This window comes from Apteryx mantelli, chromosome 28 (assembly GCF_036417845.1).
Source record: "Apteryx mantelli isolate bAptMan1 chromosome 28, bAptMan1.hap1, whole genome shotgun sequence".
Lineage (NCBI taxonomy): Eukaryota > Metazoa > Chordata > Aves > Apterygiformes > Apterygidae > Apteryx > Apteryx mantelli.
In genome coordinates, this window is record NC_090005.1 from 708,713 (window position 1) to 726,308 (window position 17,596).

The window sequence follows — 17,596 nt, forward strand, 5'->3', positions numbered from 1 at the left end:
CTTCCAGGCGCCGCGCGCCAGGCCCTGCCCGTCACGCGCCAGCTGCCGCCAGGCCCCGCTCCGTCAGGAACGTGGGCGGGGACTCCCATATTTGGGCGGGATAGGGGCGGGCCCACACCATACATGGCCACAAGGAGGCGGGCACAACCCATAGATGGTGCTGGGGCAATCCATATTTGCCGAGGGGAGGCGGATCCTTGCCCCTATATGGGAGGAGGAGGCGGGGCCCCCGCGGCGGGGGCGGGGAAGGTTCGGGAAGCGCCGGGAAGGCGCCGGTGAAGGGGCTGCGTGCGGCGCCATGGCCACCGCCGGCGCCCGGTGCTGCGGCCCCGGAGGGGGCCCCCCCCCAGGCGCGGGGGCGGCAGGAGCCCCGCGGGCGCCGACCTGGCGCTGTCCTGGCGGCGGCAGAGCCGTCGTCCCTGCCCCTTCCCCTTCGCCCGGCTCCCCGCAGGGCGGGCTGCGCCCGGGCGCGGCCCCCGGCGAGGCGGGCGGCGGCGGCGGCGGGCGGTGCCTGAGGGCGGTGGGCGGTGCCGAGGCCTCCTGTGCCCCGCCCCCTCCCGGCGGACTACACGTCCCGGCGTGACCCGCGCGCGCAGGCGCAGTGGGCGCGGGCGCACGCTGGGCCCGGCATGGCGGAGCCGGAGGCCGCGCAGCCCGGCCGGCCCCCGCCGGCCCCCAGCGCCGCGGCGGGCGGCGGGGCGGCGAGCGGGGCGGCGGCGGGGCCGGGCGGCGGGGGCGGCGGGGCGGGCTCCAGCGACCCGGCGCGGCCCGGGCTCAGCCAGCAGCAGCGGGCGAGCCAGCGCAAGGCGCAGGTGCGCGGCTTCCCCCGCGCCAAGAAGCTGGAGAAGCTGGGGGTCTTCTCGGCCTGCAAGGTGGGCGCTGGGCCCGGCGGGTGAGCGGGGCCGGGGGTGCGGGGCGGCTGAGCCGTGCATGGGGCAGGGGGCGCAGGAGGGGGGCCCTGGGCCATCTAGGGAGTGGCATGGGGCAGGGGGTGCAGGAGGGGGGCCGGGGGCCGTGCATGGGGCAGGGGGCTCAGGAGGGGGGTCCTGGGCCGTGCATGGGGCGCGGGAGGGGGGCCCTGGGCCGTGCATGGGTCCTATGTCGTGCTTTGGGAAAGGCGAAGAGAAGGGTTCTGGGTTGTGCACAGGACGCAGATGCCGGGTTGCGTGTGGGAGTGTGCAAGGAGAGGTGCTGGGTTGTGCAGGGGGTTCAGGATCCTGGCCTGTGCGAGGGGGAAAGGGGGAGAGAGGGAGGCTGGGCTGAGCGTGGGTTGCAGGGAGGTAGGTCTGGGCTGTACAGGATCCGGGGCTGTGCTCAGGGGATTATGGAGAGAGGGATGCTGGGGGCACACGGGGGTGCTGAGCTGCGCATGGAAGGTTTAAGGGTGGGGATGTTAGGCCAGACGTGGGAAGGGAGCACTGTGAACGTCTGCGTGGGCACTGAGCTGTGCTAGGGTTGGTACTGTGGGATGTGGGCACCTGAGTGTTGGGCTGCTGGGTCAGGCAGGGTGCTGAGGGAAGCCAGGAGTGAATGCTGTACACCAGGAATGGGGGCTGGCATCAGTAGCACAGGCAGCGGTTTGGAGAATCAAGGAGGCTTTGATGCAGGGGCTGGGGACAGAGCTGTTTGTCCTCAGAAAGCAACAGCCTTGGTACGAGGCAGCACATGGGATTGCTGCTCGATGGCCTCTCTTGTCCTAGGCCAACGACGCCTGTAAGTGCAATGGCTGGAAGAACCCCAACCCGCCCACCGCCCCCCGCATGGACCTGCAGCAGCCCGTGACCAACCTGAGCGAGCCCTGCCGGAGCTGCGGACACGCGTTAGGTAACCTGCTGCGGCACAGGGTCTGGGAGCGGTGGCCGGGACCTGGCGCGGCTCTGACGGGGCTCCCTGGGTGGCGAGGGGTGCTGAGCACGTGGGTCTCACAACGGCTCGCTCTCCACCGCAGCGGACCACGTGTCCCACTTGGAGAACGTCTCGGAGGAAGAGATTAACCGGCTGCTGGGCATGGTGGTGGACGTTGAAAACCTCTTCATGTCAGTCCACAAGGAGGAGGACACAGACACCAAGCAGGTGTACTTCTACCTGTTCAAGGTACGTCTGGTGCTCGTCAGGTCTAACTTCCCCCCTCACTGCAGAACTCCGCTCAGCGGTCTCAGCAGTGCTGGGGGAGCTGACATGATCGGCTTCTTGCCCTCTCTCCGCTGTCCCGTGCAATGTGCCAGGTGCAGAAGGATCTCTGTGCTTGGTTTTGTGCCGAATGATGGGAGGCAGGAGAAGGGAATGGGGGGCTGCCAGGGTGTCGTCTTTTTATTCCCTGGTCTGTGTCTGTCTAATTGTAGATAAAGTGTTTTTCCGTCTGTGGCTGTCCAACCAGCCCAGCCAGAAACCTGAAAAACTGGGATCTTTCCTTGAAGCCATCTGCTTTCCCTGTGTTGAATTCACCTGGGAGAGCAATTTTCAGGGAAGAAACAGGCATTTTCTGAAATGGGCCCTGGCACGTTTTTCAGCCGCGTAAATTGGTGCAACCCCATAGCAGGCCACTGGTGTTGTGCTGCTCCCACCAGATGATGGCCTGGCCTGTTTCTTGGGACCTTGGCATTAAAACAGTAACCGTGTCTGATGCTGTCTTTGCAGCTCCTGAGGAAATGCATCCTGCAGATGAGCCAGCCTGTAGTTGAGGGGTCCCTGGGGAGCCCCCCTTTTGAGAAACCGAACATTGAGCAGGTGATGCCAAAGCTCTGCTGCGCTGATGACTTGTCCTGTGTTTTGCTGCTCTTGCATGGTTCTAGTGCTGGGTAAAGGCCATGTGCCTGCTTGTGCCCTCTTTGGTGCATACCACTGAAGGGACTGATGCTTCTTTCTCCAATCCCATTTTGTGGTTTTCAGCCCCAGCATTTCCCCTAACAATGTGAAAATAAAGGGCGTCTTTTTGCAACTTGGTGATTCCTAGTCATCACATCGCAAGCTCAGATCCAAGTTCTCGGCAGCGTACTGGATTGTGTTTTGCTGCAGCATTGTGTTGCCAGGAAGTGTGTTTGGGTCCGGGTGGTGCCAGTCTTTGTCCCTGGGAATAAATCATTAGCAAGAGAGCCAGGATGGCTGGGGATGAGGTGTGCTGAGTAGGAATGTAAGTGCTGGCCAGTGATGGCCCATCTTGCTTCTGCTCTCTCCCTAGGCCTCTTGCATAGGCCTTTGACATGTTTCTGACCTGCTGTCTCAGGCCTGGGCTCTCCAGATGCTCTTGTGACTGTGGCTTGGGACTTGCAGCCCTGGCTGGGGCTCTCTCCAGTGCTTGGCACCCCTTCGCCATCCCCCCTTCCTCTCTCCCAGGGAGTCTTGAACTTTGTCCAGTACAAGTTCAGCCACCTGCCACCCAAGGAGCGGCAGACAATGTACGAGCTCTCAAAGATGTTCCTGCTTTGTCTCAACTACTGGAAGCTGGAGACGCCATCCCAGTTCCGCCAGCGCTCGCAGAATGACGATGTGGCTACCTACAAGGTCAACTACACGAGGTGAGTGAGGGGGAGGAGGGTCTGAGCCCAGCCAGCTTCTGGGGCAGAGTCAGGGTCTGCACGGCTCCTCTGGTCTCTGTTCAGGGCTGACTGGTGGTTCCTTGTATCTTCTGCCTCTTCCCAGCCCCACAGTCTAGGCGCACACTGGTTTGGGGACTGGCAAGTGGGAACCAGGAAGCTTCTCTTCTGGTCCCTGTCTCGTTTGGTCTGACCCTGCAGCACTGGTGTCTGAACCCCGCAGACCCCAGGGGCACTCATGAGTTGCACTGTGTGTCCAGAACACTGTGAGCCTCACACCTTCATGGATACTCTGGCTTGTGTCTCTTGAGTCCTGACAGCTCTCCTGGATCATTGGTCCATGGTCTTAGACATCGCAGTGCGTATGCCAGCAGGCCACATGCTGCCATGTGTACAGGAGAGTCTGGACTTGGAAGTCACAAGTGCTCCCTTTCTCCTAGGGCTGGGCGGCCAGAGCACATGTCCCACAGATGGCTGGGAGGTTGGGGATGGGTCATGGCCTCTGTTATTTGGAAGCAGTCTCCCCCCTGGATTCCTGCTGTCCCTGCCCTTTTTCCCAAGGAGGTCCCTTGTACCAGCACTTGTCCCAGAGGGGATGCTGATGCTCAGGGGTTGCTGGTCCCTAGCCAGTGGACAAGTCACTGGGAGCGTGTGCTCCGTTGTTTCCTAGGTGGCTGTGCTACTGCCATGTGCCGCAGAGCTGCGACAGCCTTCCCCGCTATGAGACCACCCACGTCTTTGGGCGCAGCCTCCTGAAGTCCATCTTCACGGTCACCCGCCGGCAGCTGCTGGAGAAGTTTCGGGTAGAGAAGGACAAGCTAGTGCCAGAGAAGCGGACACTGATCCTCACCCACTTCCCCAAGTAGGTGCCCGTTGTGGGGAGGGGATGTGCCTTCGGTGAGGGTCTCCTCCCTGAGGGGTGCTTGCCTGGGTGCTGTCTTTCCCTGCCCTGAGTGTGTCCATTTGTGTTGCCTGCTGCATGCTGAGCGGTGGGGCTGCACATGCTCCAGCTCGCTAGCTAATGTGCCATTCCCTGCCCAGGTTCCTGTCGATGCTGGAGGAGGAGATCTATGGGGAGAACTCTCCTATCTGGGAGGCTGATTTCACAGTACCTGCCACGGAGGGTGGCCAGCTGGTGTCTCGCCCAGGTATCTTGGGGAGCAGTTTGCCGTGCATTGGGAGCTGCCAGGATAAATGACCTGGGTGTGGGCGATGCTTTTGCCTGTAGTGGTGGGGTACAGCACTCAACAGGAGCTATGGCTGGACTGATGCACATGCTTCTTCAGTGCATAATGAGGTGCTTTTTGCCAGTCTCGGGTATTGTTGGTTTCTTCCAGCTGCAGTCAGCACCGTTGCTGTGCCCACCACTCCACTCTTCAGCAAGAAGCTCAGCAACAGCAGCTCTTCAGCAAACATGGATTCCAGCACCCCAGAGCCTATGCCAGGTAATGCTGGTCTGGGCCCAGCCCTGGAGGGAGCTGAGACTTTCTTTGGTCCCAGCAGACTCCTTCCTAGCATCTGGCTCTGATGTGCTGCTCTGCTTCCCCAGGTGAGAAGCGGAAGCTGCCTGAGAGCCTGACCCTGGAAGATGCCAAACGGATTCGTGTCATGGGTGATATTCCCATGGAGCTGGTGAATGAGGTCATGCTGACCATCACAGACCCTGCTGCCATGCTGGGCCCTGAGGTATGTGGCAGGGGGGCATGCTGAGAATGCACCACGAAGCTGGCTAGAAAGAGCAGCCAGCTCTTGCCAGTGTTGCCAGGACCTAAGCTGGCATTGCAAAGGGCTCGTCTGTGGTCCCTGCCCAGCAGGTGCTGGCAGCGCTGCCTCTGAGTGCCTGTGCCAGCACTGACCTTCCCAGAGCTGGGTCCTGGTGCCTGGGCGGTGTGTTGTTGGAGCTGGGAGGGGGAAGTCTCCGCACAACGATGCTTTAGTTGAGCAGAGAGCTAAGCACAAGGGTGCCCTGTGCTCCCCTTTGACCCTCCAGGAGCTAGTACCCAGAGAGGCGCCTTTCTGATTTGGCTGGGCCTGTAGGCGCCTGAGCTTTCTCCCAGGGAGGGTATTTGTGGGGCCAGTCTAACCTGCCTGCATCTCCTCCCAGACCAGCCTGCTGTCAGCAAATGCAGCACGGGATGAGACCGCCCGGCTGGAGGAGAGACGTGGCATCATTGAGTTCCACGTCATCGGCAACTCGCTCTCGCAGAAGTCCAACAAGAAGATCCTGATGTGGCTGGTGGGTTTGCAGAATGTTTTCTCGCACCAGCTGCCCCGCATGCCCAAGGAGTACATCACACGCCTTGTCTTCGACCCGTACGTAGCTCAGAGGGGAGCACCTGGTGCTGGGCTGGTGTAGGGAGCTCCCTTCCTCACTCTCTGCCTTGCCGCCAACAGAAAACACAAGACCCTGGCTCTGATCAAGGATGGCAGAGTGATCGGGGGGATCTGCTTCCGGATGTTCCCGACCCAGGGGTTCACAGAGATAGTCTTTTGCGCTGTGACATCGAATGAGCAAGTGAAGGTGAAGGCGGGGAGAGGCTGGTGGTGTGCAGGGTGCGTGGGTCCCTTCAAAGCAGAGTACAGTAGTCACAGCGTGAGGAGGAGCTGGGGGATGTTAGGGTGGACTGGGCTAACGGGGGCTGAGAGGCGGCAGGATGTGCCTGAGGTCCTGCTCTAGCTGCAAAGGAAGCGTGAGCTGAGTGGCTCAACCATGGCAGAGCACATGGATGTAATCCCAACCTCTCGGTAGCCAGACCTGCTCTAGAGTCTGACCCCGCTTGGTGCTGGCCGTTCCTGAGATGGAGCAATGTGTGGGTGTCCTTCTGCCAAACTCATCTTGGGCAGGACATGCTGTCCCTGTCTGTGGGGTGCAAGAGAGGCTGTGGGCAGAAGGACCGTGCATCTTGTCTGTGACCCCCAGGCTGCCTGGGGTCCCATAGTGTGCGGGGGCACCTGTCTCACGGCAGTTCCCCCAGGGCTATGGGACACACCTGATGAACCACCTGAAGGAGTACCACATCAAGCACAACATCCTGTACTTCCTGACCTATGCTGATGAGTATGCCATCGGCTACTTCAAGAAGCAGGTGAGCTCCTTCCCCTGTACTGGCACCCTTCAGGCCAGGCCCTCCTGCTAACAAGCTACTCCTGACCTGCCCTCTCCCTCCTAGGGTTTCTCTAAGGACATCAAAGTTCCTAAGAGCCGCTACCTGGGCTACATCAAGGACTACGAGGGGGCAACCCTGATGGAGTGTGAGCTGAACCCCCGGATCCCCTACACTGAGCTCTCCCACATCATCAAGAAGCAGAAGGAGGTATCTCCTGTGGGCAGGCAGGTGCTGTCCAGGCTGTGCTTGCCCTGGCTCCTGCCAGCCTTCCCCCGTGCTGGAGCTGCCTTCAGCTGAAAAGCAGAGGGTGAGGTGATGGGGATATGCCAGCCCTTGGGAACCATCTCCTGAAGTCTCCCCTAGAAACAAGCTTGCAGGCAAGAGAGGGGACGTTGTGGTGGCACTTACAGTGGCAGGGATTGGCTTTGACCTTGGGCGGATGGATGGTACAGCCCATTGCTTTAGATCTGCCAGGGCCCTGTGTCATAATTTTGCTCCATGGAGCGTCAGAGCAAGTCCTGCAGTGCCTAAAACATCCTTCCCTCCTACCACAGATTATCAAGAAGCTGATTGAGAGGAAGCAAGCGCAGATCCGCAAGGTCTACCCTGGCCTGACCTGCTTCAAGGAGGGCGTGCGGCAGATCCCTATTGAGAGTGTCCCTGGCATTCGTGAGTCTTGCTTGCTTCTACCAGAAAAGGGGTGTCTTGCTGAAGAGCTCCCTCCTAGGCTGCAGCACCGGTGCCAGCCCCTTCTGCCGTTGATCCTGCAGTTACCACCTCATGGCCAGGCCGTGGGACCGCACTGTCCTATCGCCACGCAGAATGGCAGTGCAGCCGAGGTCTGTGTGCTGGAGCTCTCTTTGCAAGAACGGCTTACAGCTCTTCACCCCAGCGCCTGCACTGCAGGGGATGGGGCAGCTTTGCTCAGTCCTACCTGTGCCATGGTCTGGGGTGCATGGTCACAGGCTCTGACACGTCCCCTTGATTTGCTGTAGGTGATGATGTGGGGACAACCCTTGTCAATCTGAACACAGGGCTGGTCGTGGCTGGGCTGTTCTGGGATGGTGGAGGGGTGGCTGGGGAGAGGCAGTGGCCTGTACTGATCACTCAGCAGGGTGCTGGATGCCTGATGCCTTGGGGGCACAGCCCTGTGGTGATGCTGACTCTTGTCTTCCAGGAGAAACAGGATGGAAACCTTTGGGGAAGGAGAAGGGGTAAGTGCTGGTCTCTGTGGGAATGAAAACAGCTGTTTCTTACAGTCAACTGGGCTGTTGGGGGAGCCGGCTCACGCCAGCTGTTGTACCTCACTCCTGGCAGCGACTGGAGGCTGTCTGGGCCCTCAGCGGTGACCCAGCACTAGCAGTGGGGATGTTGAACATGACATGGTGAGAGCTGTGGCTGGCGGGGAGCAGGACTTGCCTCGTAGGGGGGACCATGAAGGGAGAGAGGGGACCGAGCCACAGCGCACACCTGCCTGCTGGGATGGAGAGGCTGCCAATGCTTGGGGCTGATGGACTATACGATTTTGTTCCTGCAGAAAAGAGCTGAAGGATCCAGACCAACTCTACAACACCCTGAAGAACCTTCTGGCCCAGATCAAGGTGTGGGAACAGAAGGGGATGGTTCAGGGTGAGGGGATGGATCTTGGCTGAGAGCAAGCTGGGCTGTGAAGGCGTCCAGATAGACTATGTGCCCTTTTGCTGTGGCATTTGTCCCCTCTGGCAGCCCTTGGAACAGCCTCCCCATGGGCAGGTTGTCTTGGAGCTCCTCTGGCCTTGCTCTCTGCTGTGGGGGAAAGGTTAGGCTGACCCAGCACAGCTCCCATCTCTGCTCCTAATCCTGCCCTGGCAGAGTGTGCTGGCCCGTGGACGCAGTGCCGGGGCATGGGACTGGGTCAGGCATTGGGAGCTGGCCTGCTGGGGAAGGTGGGTGCTGCCTGCCTTCTCACTGCTGTGACCTGCCCTCTCCGCAGACCCACCCCAGCGCGTGGCCCTTCATGGAGCCCGTGAAGAAGTCGGAGGCACCGGACTACTACGAAATCATCCGCTTCCCCATCGGTAGGCAGTTCTGCCCTGCCCTCGTGAGGCAGAAACATGGGAGGGAAGGCTGCAGCCTGCTCTGCCCTGGGCCCTGAGCTGCGTGCTGCGTAGAGCCGAGGTGCCGGGCTGGTCCTCAGACTCGGAGCTGGGGAGAGGGTTTCGTGATTAGTGCTCTGCTAAGGAGAGGGGCTGAAGAGAGAGGGGCGAGTTGGGGTGTCTTGGTTGGTGTCTGGCCCCACGATGTGGGGGGAAGCTGCCTCCTCTGTGCCTGGGGGCAGGTGGGAGGGCAAGGGCAGGCGAGCAGGGCTGGGGAGGGGGGCGCAGAGGCATGATGGGGTCTCACCCTTCCCCCCTCCCACAACCCCCAGACCTGAAGACCATGACCGAGCGCTTGAAGAATCGCTACTACGTCACCAAGAAGCTGTTCATTGCCGACCTGCAGCGCATCATCACCAACTGCCGCGAGTACAACCCGCCTGACAGCGACTACTGCAAGTGTGCCAACACTTTGGAGAAGTTCTTCTACTTCAAGCTCAAGGAAGGGGGGCTCATTGACAAGTAGAGGAGCTGACCTGGTTTCTCCTTGGCCATCAGGACCCCGAGTCCCTGCTTCCCCCTGGGCACAGCCTGGGAGGGACAGGGCTGCTGTTGACCCCCAAGGGACTCTGAGCCCTGCTCAGCTGAGTAGGGGCTGTTGGAGGGTTTGTTGCTGCTGAACAGCCTGGGGGAGCTGGGTCTTCCCTCTTCTGGGGCCAAGGTGAGCGGGGGCTGCCCTGTGCTTGGAACTACCTTTTATCCTGGTGGTGTTGGCAGCCTCTCTCCTTGGGAGCTGCATGAGCAGCAGGGCTGGAGCAGCAGCTTCTGAGGGACTGCCCGGAGCAGGGTCGGCACTAGGGTACAGCCTCTCCCTGTCCCTGCTCTGTGCAGGGCTGGGAGACCCCCTGCTACCTGTGCTCCCCTCTCCCCCAAGGGATGTGCCTTCTGCCCTGGCTCTGTTAGCAAAAAGGGCAGCCCCAGGGCTGGGGCACATAAGTGCTTCGGTTTTCTGCACGGGCCACCGTTCCTGCCAACTGCCGGGGTGCAGCGCCGCTCCCCAGGGCCAGCACGCTGCGCACGCACACAGCACCTGCCCCTCTCCTGGAGTGTACAGCGGGGCTCGGCCCTGCCGCCTCTGCGGAGCAGGGGCAGAGACGCTGCTCTGGGTCCAGGCTCTCGGGTGGGTTCCCTGCTGCGGCTAGGCGCTCTGCCCCCTGCGCATCAGCGCTCCCCGCTGCCTCCTTTTCTGCTCTTCCCTGCATGCAGGGGCAGGCCTTCTCCTGCCCGTGACACTCCGGCCCTGGCCATGGCGCTGGGCTCCTGTCCCAGCCCTGCCTTGCCTCTGAGCCAGCCCAGTGCCTGGCTGCTCTGTGCGCAGCTGCAGCTCGCACGGTCCTACCTGCCTGCTCCCAGCTTCAGGGCTCTCCCTACCTGCTGGGGCTGCCCCTCGCCTCCCTGGCGGCGGTGGAGCAGGCAGGCTGCCCTTGCCACTCTTCCAGCTTCTGCTCTCCAGGCTCCCTTGCTCCCCTATGCAGTCGGGATGCCCAGCATCTGCTGGCCCCTGCTCTCGCTTGCTCCCCAAGCCATGAGACAGCGGAGTTGGGCCTGAGCACCTGTACTCCCCTCCTGCACCTGGGTTGCAGGGCTGGCTCCCGCTAGTGCCCCGTCCTCACTGCCCCTGTCCTTGCACCTCATGGGCCACGTTCCCCCTGTGCCTCCCTGGGAACAGTGCAGGGGGAGCGTCCGACTGTAGCATTAACTTACCCCCCGCCTGCCTGCCCTCACTCGCTTAACGCCTGCTGCCTTATTGTCTGTGCTGTCCTTGCTGTGGGGACGCTGGTGCTGCTCCACAGGCTTGCTGGCCTCGCTGGGGTGGGACCCAGCCCTGTCCAACTGTTCCCGTCCACCCATTCCACTTGACTGATTTTTTTTTTTTTTTTTTTTAAATAAACGTACTTGTGCAGACCTGGCTGCATCCTTGCATTGGGCCCTGCCCCGAGGCCGGGCTGGTGGGCAGCCTGGGCTGCTTGGAGGAGGGAGGAGACGAGTAGAGCAGGATGAGCAGGATCGCAGCCGGGGCTGAATGCGGGGATGCTCGCTGCTGCCCTCCGGGGGAGCAGGGCTTGGAGGGGGGCAGCGGAGCGGTGTCAGAGCACGTGGGTCCGAACTGCAGCGTATGGACCAGCTGGGGTGCAGGAGGCTGAGCTGGGGCCCAGCTCCGTGGTGGATGGAGCAGCTGGGCTGGTTTGGTCGCCCCGTGGGCCGGCTCTGCCTGGTTTCGTTTTCTGCCTGTGAGCAGGGCTCCCCGAGGGGGGGCCGCTGGGCGCTGCAAGCCGGGCAGGCCCCGGGGGAGCCGGGCTGCGACCACGGCTGGGGAGGAGGCGGCGCGGGGTGGGACCCTTCACCCCGTCCCGGCTCGGCTCAGCTCGGCTGGGCTCGCAGCCGGGCCCGGGCGTGCTGCCGGCGGGGGCCCCCCTCGCTGGGGCTCCCTGGCAGGAAGCTCCGCTGCTGGGTTTCGTTTTCTGGCTGGGGAAGCCAGGGCTCTGGAGCCTTCCCTGGGCCAGGCCGCTGCGGCGCTGCTGGCGATGGAGCTGCGGGACTACCAGTGGGAAGTGATCACCCCAGCCCTGGGTGGCGAGAACAGCATCATCTGGCTGCCCACGGGCGCCGGGAAGACCCGTGCCGCCGTCTACGTCTGCAAGAGGCACCTGGAGACCAGGCAGCGGGGCAAGGTGGCCGTGCTGGTCAACAAGGTACTGGGGGGCTCCTGCCTTCGAGGGGAGAGGGGAGATGCAACGAGGGGCGCAAGTCCATCCTGAGCCACCCTTCCCAGCTGCTCCCGAGGCTCTCCGCGGGGGCGATTCAGTCCGACAGCCCTGGCCCCTGCCTGGGGGGATAACGGGGTGCGCGTTTCGAGCCCTTGCTGCCTGCCGGGTAGGTTGGCTCGGCACTGCTCCCTGGGGGATGTTTCCAGGCTGGGGCTGAGCTGCCGGCAGCCAGGTTTCTCATGGGAAATGTGTGGTTTTGGCAGGTGCACCTGGTGGACCAGCATGCCAAGAAGGAGTTCCACGTGCTCCAGGACGCCTTCAGGATCACAGCCATCAGCGGGGACAACGAGCAGAAATTCTTCTTTGCCTGGGTGGTGAAGCAGAATGACATTGTGATCTGCACTGCCCAGATCCTGCAGAACGCACTGGTCAGCAAAGAGGAGGACATGCATGTGGAGCTGACGGGTGGGTAGCAGGGTCCAAACACCGCAGTCACAGGGGGTTCGTTCCTCTCCGTGTAACTGTGTTGGGGAGGGTGAATGGTGTGGGATTGCCCTTGGCTGAGCAACTGCAGCTCCCAGCCTGTTTCTGCGTTGCTCATCTCGGATCTCCTCCCTCGCCCTGGCACAGATTTTTCCCTGCTGGTGATAGACGAGTGCCACCACACGCAAAAGGATGCCATCTACAACAAAATCATGCTGAACTACCTCCAGCACAAACTGAGAGGGCGGCAGAACCTGCCGCAGATCTTGGGTCTGACGGCATCACCCGGCACTGGGGGTGCAACGTCCTTCGAAGGAGCTGTGGAGCACATCCTGCAGGTGGGTCGGCTGTGGGCTGCGCCCTCCCATCCTGCGTGCTGAGCGCTCCCGCCTGGGAATAGGCTCCAGGGATTGCAAGGCTGTAACAGCCTAGGGCTGCGGTATGGCTTCTCCTAGCAGTTCGTGGGAGTGTCCCAGGGGGACAGAGATGGATAACCCTGCTGTGTAGATGCTGTGCAGCTGGCTGGCCCGGGCACAGCGGAGACATCCCAAAACTTGTTGAGATGCCAGCACTGAGCTGCTCTTTGGGCCCTGTGGCACAGCTGGTGCTGGGGGGGGGAATGCCCCGGTAGTGGTTCATCCAGTGTCTGGATGTGGGGATTTCTCCCTTTTAGATCTGTGCCAACCTGGATACTGCTAAAATCATGTCGGCCCAGGAGCACCTCCATCACCTGCAGACCCAAGTCCCTCAGCCCAGGAAGCAGTACAACTTGTGTCAGGAGAGAGCGCAGGTAAGGAGCGGCGTGTTGAAGCCCCAGGGGTGCTCCCTGGGCAGAAGATGCGGACCATCTCTGAGCAAAGCCCCTGAGCTCCGCTGCAGTGGAGGGGAGGCCGTCGCCTAGGAGGTTTATGTCCCTCCATCTGCTTAGCTCAAGACAATCTAAGCAATCAGTTGACCCAGAGCTTTCATGCAGGGGGGTCCCATAACCAGCTGAGTCCTGCTGTGCAAACAGCCCCTGACCCTAGGCTAGATGTTCTCTGAGCTGTACCTGAACTTCCCTGATTCCTTGGATACTGAGCCCTTCTTTGCTCCCAGGACCCCTTTGGAGAGCAGCTGAAGAAAATCATGGACCAGATCCAGCAGTACATGGGCACACCTGGCCTGCCGCAGGACTTTGGCACGCAGATTTATGAGCAGCGCATCGTGGAGCTGGAGAAGAACGGTAAGGAGGCTGAGCGGAGGCAGGGTGTTCCCAGGGCAGGAGCAGGGTGAGATGCTGAGCCCGTGCAGGATGTGTGCAGAGGTAGAGCTGATAGTTCCAGGGGGCCAGGCTGTGACCACGGCGCGTCCTGTCCCTCTACAGCAGCAGAGACGTTTTGTCGCAAGAGGCGTGTGTGTGCGCTGCACCTGCGGAAGTATAATGACGCCTTGCTGATCAACGACACGGTGCGCATGATCGACGCCTTCCAGTGCCTCAGGGAGTTCTACCTCTTGGAAAGGGACATGAAAGATCCGACAGAGCGCTTCCTCGCTACCACGTTTGAGGGTAAAGGAAGGACCTGGATGGGTGCAGCCAGGGGGTTTTGGGTCCAGGCCACCCTGGAGGGAGCAGGGAGCGCTTCTCATTCCCCATCTGCCCTGCACAGAGAACAGGACGTGCTTGCTGGAGCTCGCCAGGAACCAGAAGTACGAGAACCCCCGGCTGAGCAAGCTGGAGGAGATCCTGCAGGAGCAGTTCCAGTCTCTGGGCACTTCTCGTGGCATCGTTTTCACCAGGACCCGCCAGAGTGCCCACAGCCTGCGCAGCTGGCTGAAGGACACAGCGTCGCTCCGTGGGCTGGACATCAGGGCTGCTGTTCTCACCGGGGCTGGTTACAGCAACCAGACCAAGCACATGACGCAGGTGAATAGGGGCTTCCGCAACCCTTTTGGGCTACAGGTCTTAAGGGGAGAGGCCGGGGCCAGATCAGTTTCTGCGGAGCCATGTAGTGGATGCTAAGGAGTGGGTGGGGAATCCCAGGAGCCCAAAGCTGAAGCCTTCCTGCCCTACCCGCTCTGCACACAGGCACTGAAGCTTGCTGCTCGCATGTTTGTGGGGGCTGTGGGTGCTCCTAGGGACTAGGAGCCCTAGGCAACCCCCACGTACCCTGCTCTAGGATGGAGCTGCTGAAGCATCTGTCCCTCTTTCCTCCCAGAACGAGCAGCAGGATGTGATCGAGTTGTTCCGCAAGGGAGACCTCAACCTGCTCTTCTCAACCAGCGTGGCTGAGGAGGGCCTGGATATCCCGGAGTGCAACATCGTGGTTCGCTATGGGCTGATGACCAACGAGATTGCCATGATGCAGGTAGCTGGCCGGGCTCCCTCCAGCTGCTCTCCCTGGCTCCATGTGCCCGGCCCTGCTATGGTGACGGCGTGCCAGGACGCCCCAAGTGCTGCCCAGCTGGGACGCGCCGGCCCTCTCGTGCCCTGTGCACCCTCTAATGGCCGCAAGGTCCCTCGGGGTGAGCCCAGCCTTTGGCAGAGCGTTTCCTTGTAATGCTGCAGCGGGGTGGGAAGATAGACCCGGCTTCACGGGGATGCAGGGGAGGAGTGTGCAGTGCCATCAGAGGCCCTGCAGCCCGGGGCTGACGGTGGAGAGGAGAGGGGGCCAGCTGCTGCCCGTCCCCGCTGACCGCGACGTTTGTGCCCTTCTGCTGCAGGCCAGAGGCCGTGCCCGTGCCGAGAACAGCGTGTACTCCATCCTCGCCAAAGCAAGCAGCAGGGAGGTCTCCCGGGAGCTGCTCAACGAGGATCTCATAGAGCTCATGGTCAGGGCAATCAGAAAGGTGCAAGACATGCCCGAGAGGGAGTACCGCCTCAAGGTGAGCGCTTGGCACAGCTTCTTCCTGCATCTGCCCCTTGGACACGTCCCTCTGCACGCTGGCTTTTGGCTGTGTGCTCTCCCCTTGGGGCAGCACCAGATCCTAGGAGGCGTAAGCAAAATGCTGGCCTTTCAGAGGCGCGCAGGGCAGCGCGTGCACGTGCTGTGCAAGTCTCTCCTGCTGCGCACCCCGCTCTCTCCAGAGCGATGCATCTCTCCATGGCCGTGTCTTTCACGGAGTCTGTGGTCTGTCTGCATCCCTGGTACACCTGCACTGACCCATGTCCTCCCTGCTGTCCTGCCTCCTCCCTGCCATCTTTCCAGATCACGGAGCTGCAGCGAAATGCCGTTGTCAGCTGGAAACTGAAGGAAGCCAAGAACAGCGAGAGGCGGCAGTTGCATGACCCAGGCACCGCTTGCCTCTACTGTGTCAACTGCAACATGGCGGTGTGCCACGGCAGTGACATTCGCACCGTGGAGGGCATGCACCACGTCAACATCAACCCCCTCTTCAGGTAGGAGCAGAGCCCCGGCCGTCAGGCGTCCCTCACGTGAGCTGTCACACGCTCTGCCTAGGGCTGGGCAGGACAGATGGCAGCAATCCCCTAGCAAGGTTGTTGGGGCAGAGTTGCTGCGGTGGGCCTCTTTCTTGGGGTAACCAGTACCGGGAGGTCCCTTGGTCTTTGTGGCACTGCGTTTGTATGGGAGCGCGTATGCTACCTGATTTGTGTCCCCTGGAGCATCCTCCTTACTGTGCCTTTTGGTCACTTCCTCACAGGCTTTATTACAGAGTCACACCTGGGAAAGTGGAGTTGGAGCGGTCTTTCAAGGACTGGGAGCCCGGATGCCGCATCGTGTGCAATGAGTGCAGCCAGGTGAGCGAGGCACGCGGCAGTCCCCGGCTGTTTGGCTTTCGTGGCCCCTCACCCGTAGCTGCAGCTGAGTCACAGGTGGAAGGGCAGAAGGGGCTGTGTCACTAGCCTTGTGCATGAACTCTTGGCTCATTATCCTGGCTAAGAAACGGAGGCTGTGCTTCCATTCGGCGCGTGCCCGTGTGACGTGTGCGCTGCACATGGGGCACGTGGACATGGGCACCTGTCTCCCGAGGGAGATGTACCCTGAGAGCAAAGAGCTGCTTCCAGCACCCAGGCGTGGGGTTGGGTTCATGGTCCTGCAGCACTAGGATGCTGCACTGTGGGTCCTGGGCTGTGTGACTGTCCCCTCTCTGCCCACGCAGGACTGGGGAATGGAGATGATCTACCAGGGGGTGAAGTTGCCCATCCTCTGCATCAAAAACTTCGTGGTGGAGACACCAGCTGAAAAGAGGAAGTACAAGAAGTGGAGCAGCGTGACGTTCTCCGTTAAGGAGTTTGACTACCTGGAGTACTGCTCCAGCATCGAAGACCAGCCCTTCTAGTGCGGGGTCTGCTTAGAAGAGACTATTCCAGGCCACCTCCTGGGGCAATGGGATCCCTTGGCATGGGATCCTCCCCCCGGCCCCTGTGTACAGAGTGCTGCAGCTTGCTCCTCAGAAGCACGGTGAGCTCTTTTCCCCTCCAGACTGAGCTGCTGCAACACGTCCCTTGCTAGAGCCTGTGACCGCAGGGGGAGAAGGCTTCGCTATGCCGGCACCAGGGCCGTTTCTCATGGAAGTGACTGAAGGGTCCAGAAAAACCTGGCAAGGGACTCGGATGGGAAAGAGCCTGAGCCCTTTCCTGCTCGCTGTCTAGCTGCTCCCCATGTCACGCCTTGCCCCCCTTTCCCCCAGTGCTCAGAGGCACTGGGGTGCAGGACCCCAAGCCCCCTCCCCAGCTCTGCCGCCAGCCACTGCCTTGTCCCGCAGGAATGAACCGTCCGATGGTTTTTTGCTTTCCCAGGGGCGTAGGAGAGCGTCTGTAGGAGCAGGAGGGTGTCGGGGATCCCATCCTCGCCCTCTGCCAGGCCCCTCTGAGCTCCCAGCCCCGTTTACAGGGGCTCTGTGCAGCTCCGTGGGGCCCGGCAAGCCCGGCCGTGCCAGACTGCGGCGCTCGCGGAGCCGCGGCATCCCTGCTGCTCTCCTCCCTGGCTGTTTCCGCAGCCTGTACACTACTGTGACACGAGGACCAGCTATTTTATGTGGGCCCAGGACATGTCCAGCTTTTCTCTGGTGGTCTCTGATCTGCTTTAGGAGGTTAATTGTCCTCCATTAAAACCTGGCACGCGTGTGCTGGATGGACGTGAAGTGCTGGCAGTTTCGTTCATTGCAAGAGCTCGCTGCGCGCAGGCAGGTTTGATGCAGGGCAGCCCTCACTCCTGGGCAGCCCAGGCGCTGATGCCTCCTGCCCTCATCAGAGCTTGATGGGAAGCGGCTGGGATGCTGCCGCCCCGGCCGCTGCTCCGTGGGTGGGAAATAGCAGGCAGCTTCAGGCTCCACTTGCAGCGTGTTTCACGGATGAGAGCGGGCAGGCTGAGATGGCAGCATGGAGCCCCCCGAGCTGGACGGTCCCATCCCATCGCACGCCGTGTCGGCTGTGCCGGGGCCTCGCCGGCAGCAGCCCTCAGCCCGGACGGGGCTCCCGCAGCCCGTGGAGCAAGTCGCTGGCCTGGGGCTGCCCCAGCCCCTGCCGCTGCCTGCAGCCACCAGCCAGAGCATCCAGCCTCACCCACCGCCTCTGAGCAGCGAAACCTTCCTGCGAGCCAGAACGCGCTTCAGCCCCCCATCCAGGGTGGCTCAGCCGGCAGGGGAGCAGCCCGGAGCCGCAGGTAGCGACAACCCTGCCGTCGGGGAAG

At 61.7% G+C, this 17,596-nt stretch overlaps 2 protein-coding genes across 2 annotated transcripts; both read left to right on the forward strand.

The window, feature by feature from the left end:
• Window positions 1–629: 629 nt before the first annotated feature.
• Window positions 630–10,983, forward strand: KAT2A (lysine acetyltransferase 2A). The gene is made up of 18 exons (XM_067312019.1): window positions 630–872; window positions 1,701–1,824; window positions 1,949–2,094; window positions 2,638–2,727; window positions 3,334–3,515; window positions 4,204–4,395; window positions 4,575–4,681; window positions 4,871–4,978; window positions 5,083–5,219; window positions 5,638–5,846; window positions 5,928–6,054; window positions 6,509–6,619; window positions 6,704–6,847; window positions 7,195–7,309; window positions 7,818–7,854; window positions 8,178–8,241; window positions 8,613–8,697; window positions 9,048–10,983. Exons 1-18 carry the CDS (start codon window positions 630–632, stop codon window positions 9,239–9,241), a joined length of 2,415 nt encoding a protein of 804 aa, XP_067168120.1. The 3' UTR covers window positions 9,242–10,983.
• Window positions 10,984–11,257: 274 nt separating this feature from the next.
• On the forward strand, window positions 11,258–17,118 carry DHX58 (DExH-box helicase 58). Its single transcript, XM_013946398.2, has 12 exons — window positions 11,258–11,468; window positions 11,747–11,948; window positions 12,114–12,304; window positions 12,640–12,756; window positions 13,062–13,188; window positions 13,330–13,512; window positions 13,613–13,869; window positions 14,162–14,311; window positions 14,667–14,828; window positions 15,152–15,342; window positions 15,606–15,702; window positions 16,065–17,118. Exons 1-12 carry the CDS (start codon window positions 11,301–11,303, stop codon window positions 16,242–16,244), a joined length of 2,025 nt encoding a protein of 674 aa, XP_013801852.2. The 5' UTR covers window positions 11,258–11,300; the 3' UTR covers window positions 16,245–17,118.
• Window positions 17,119–17,596: the final 478 nt, after the last annotated feature.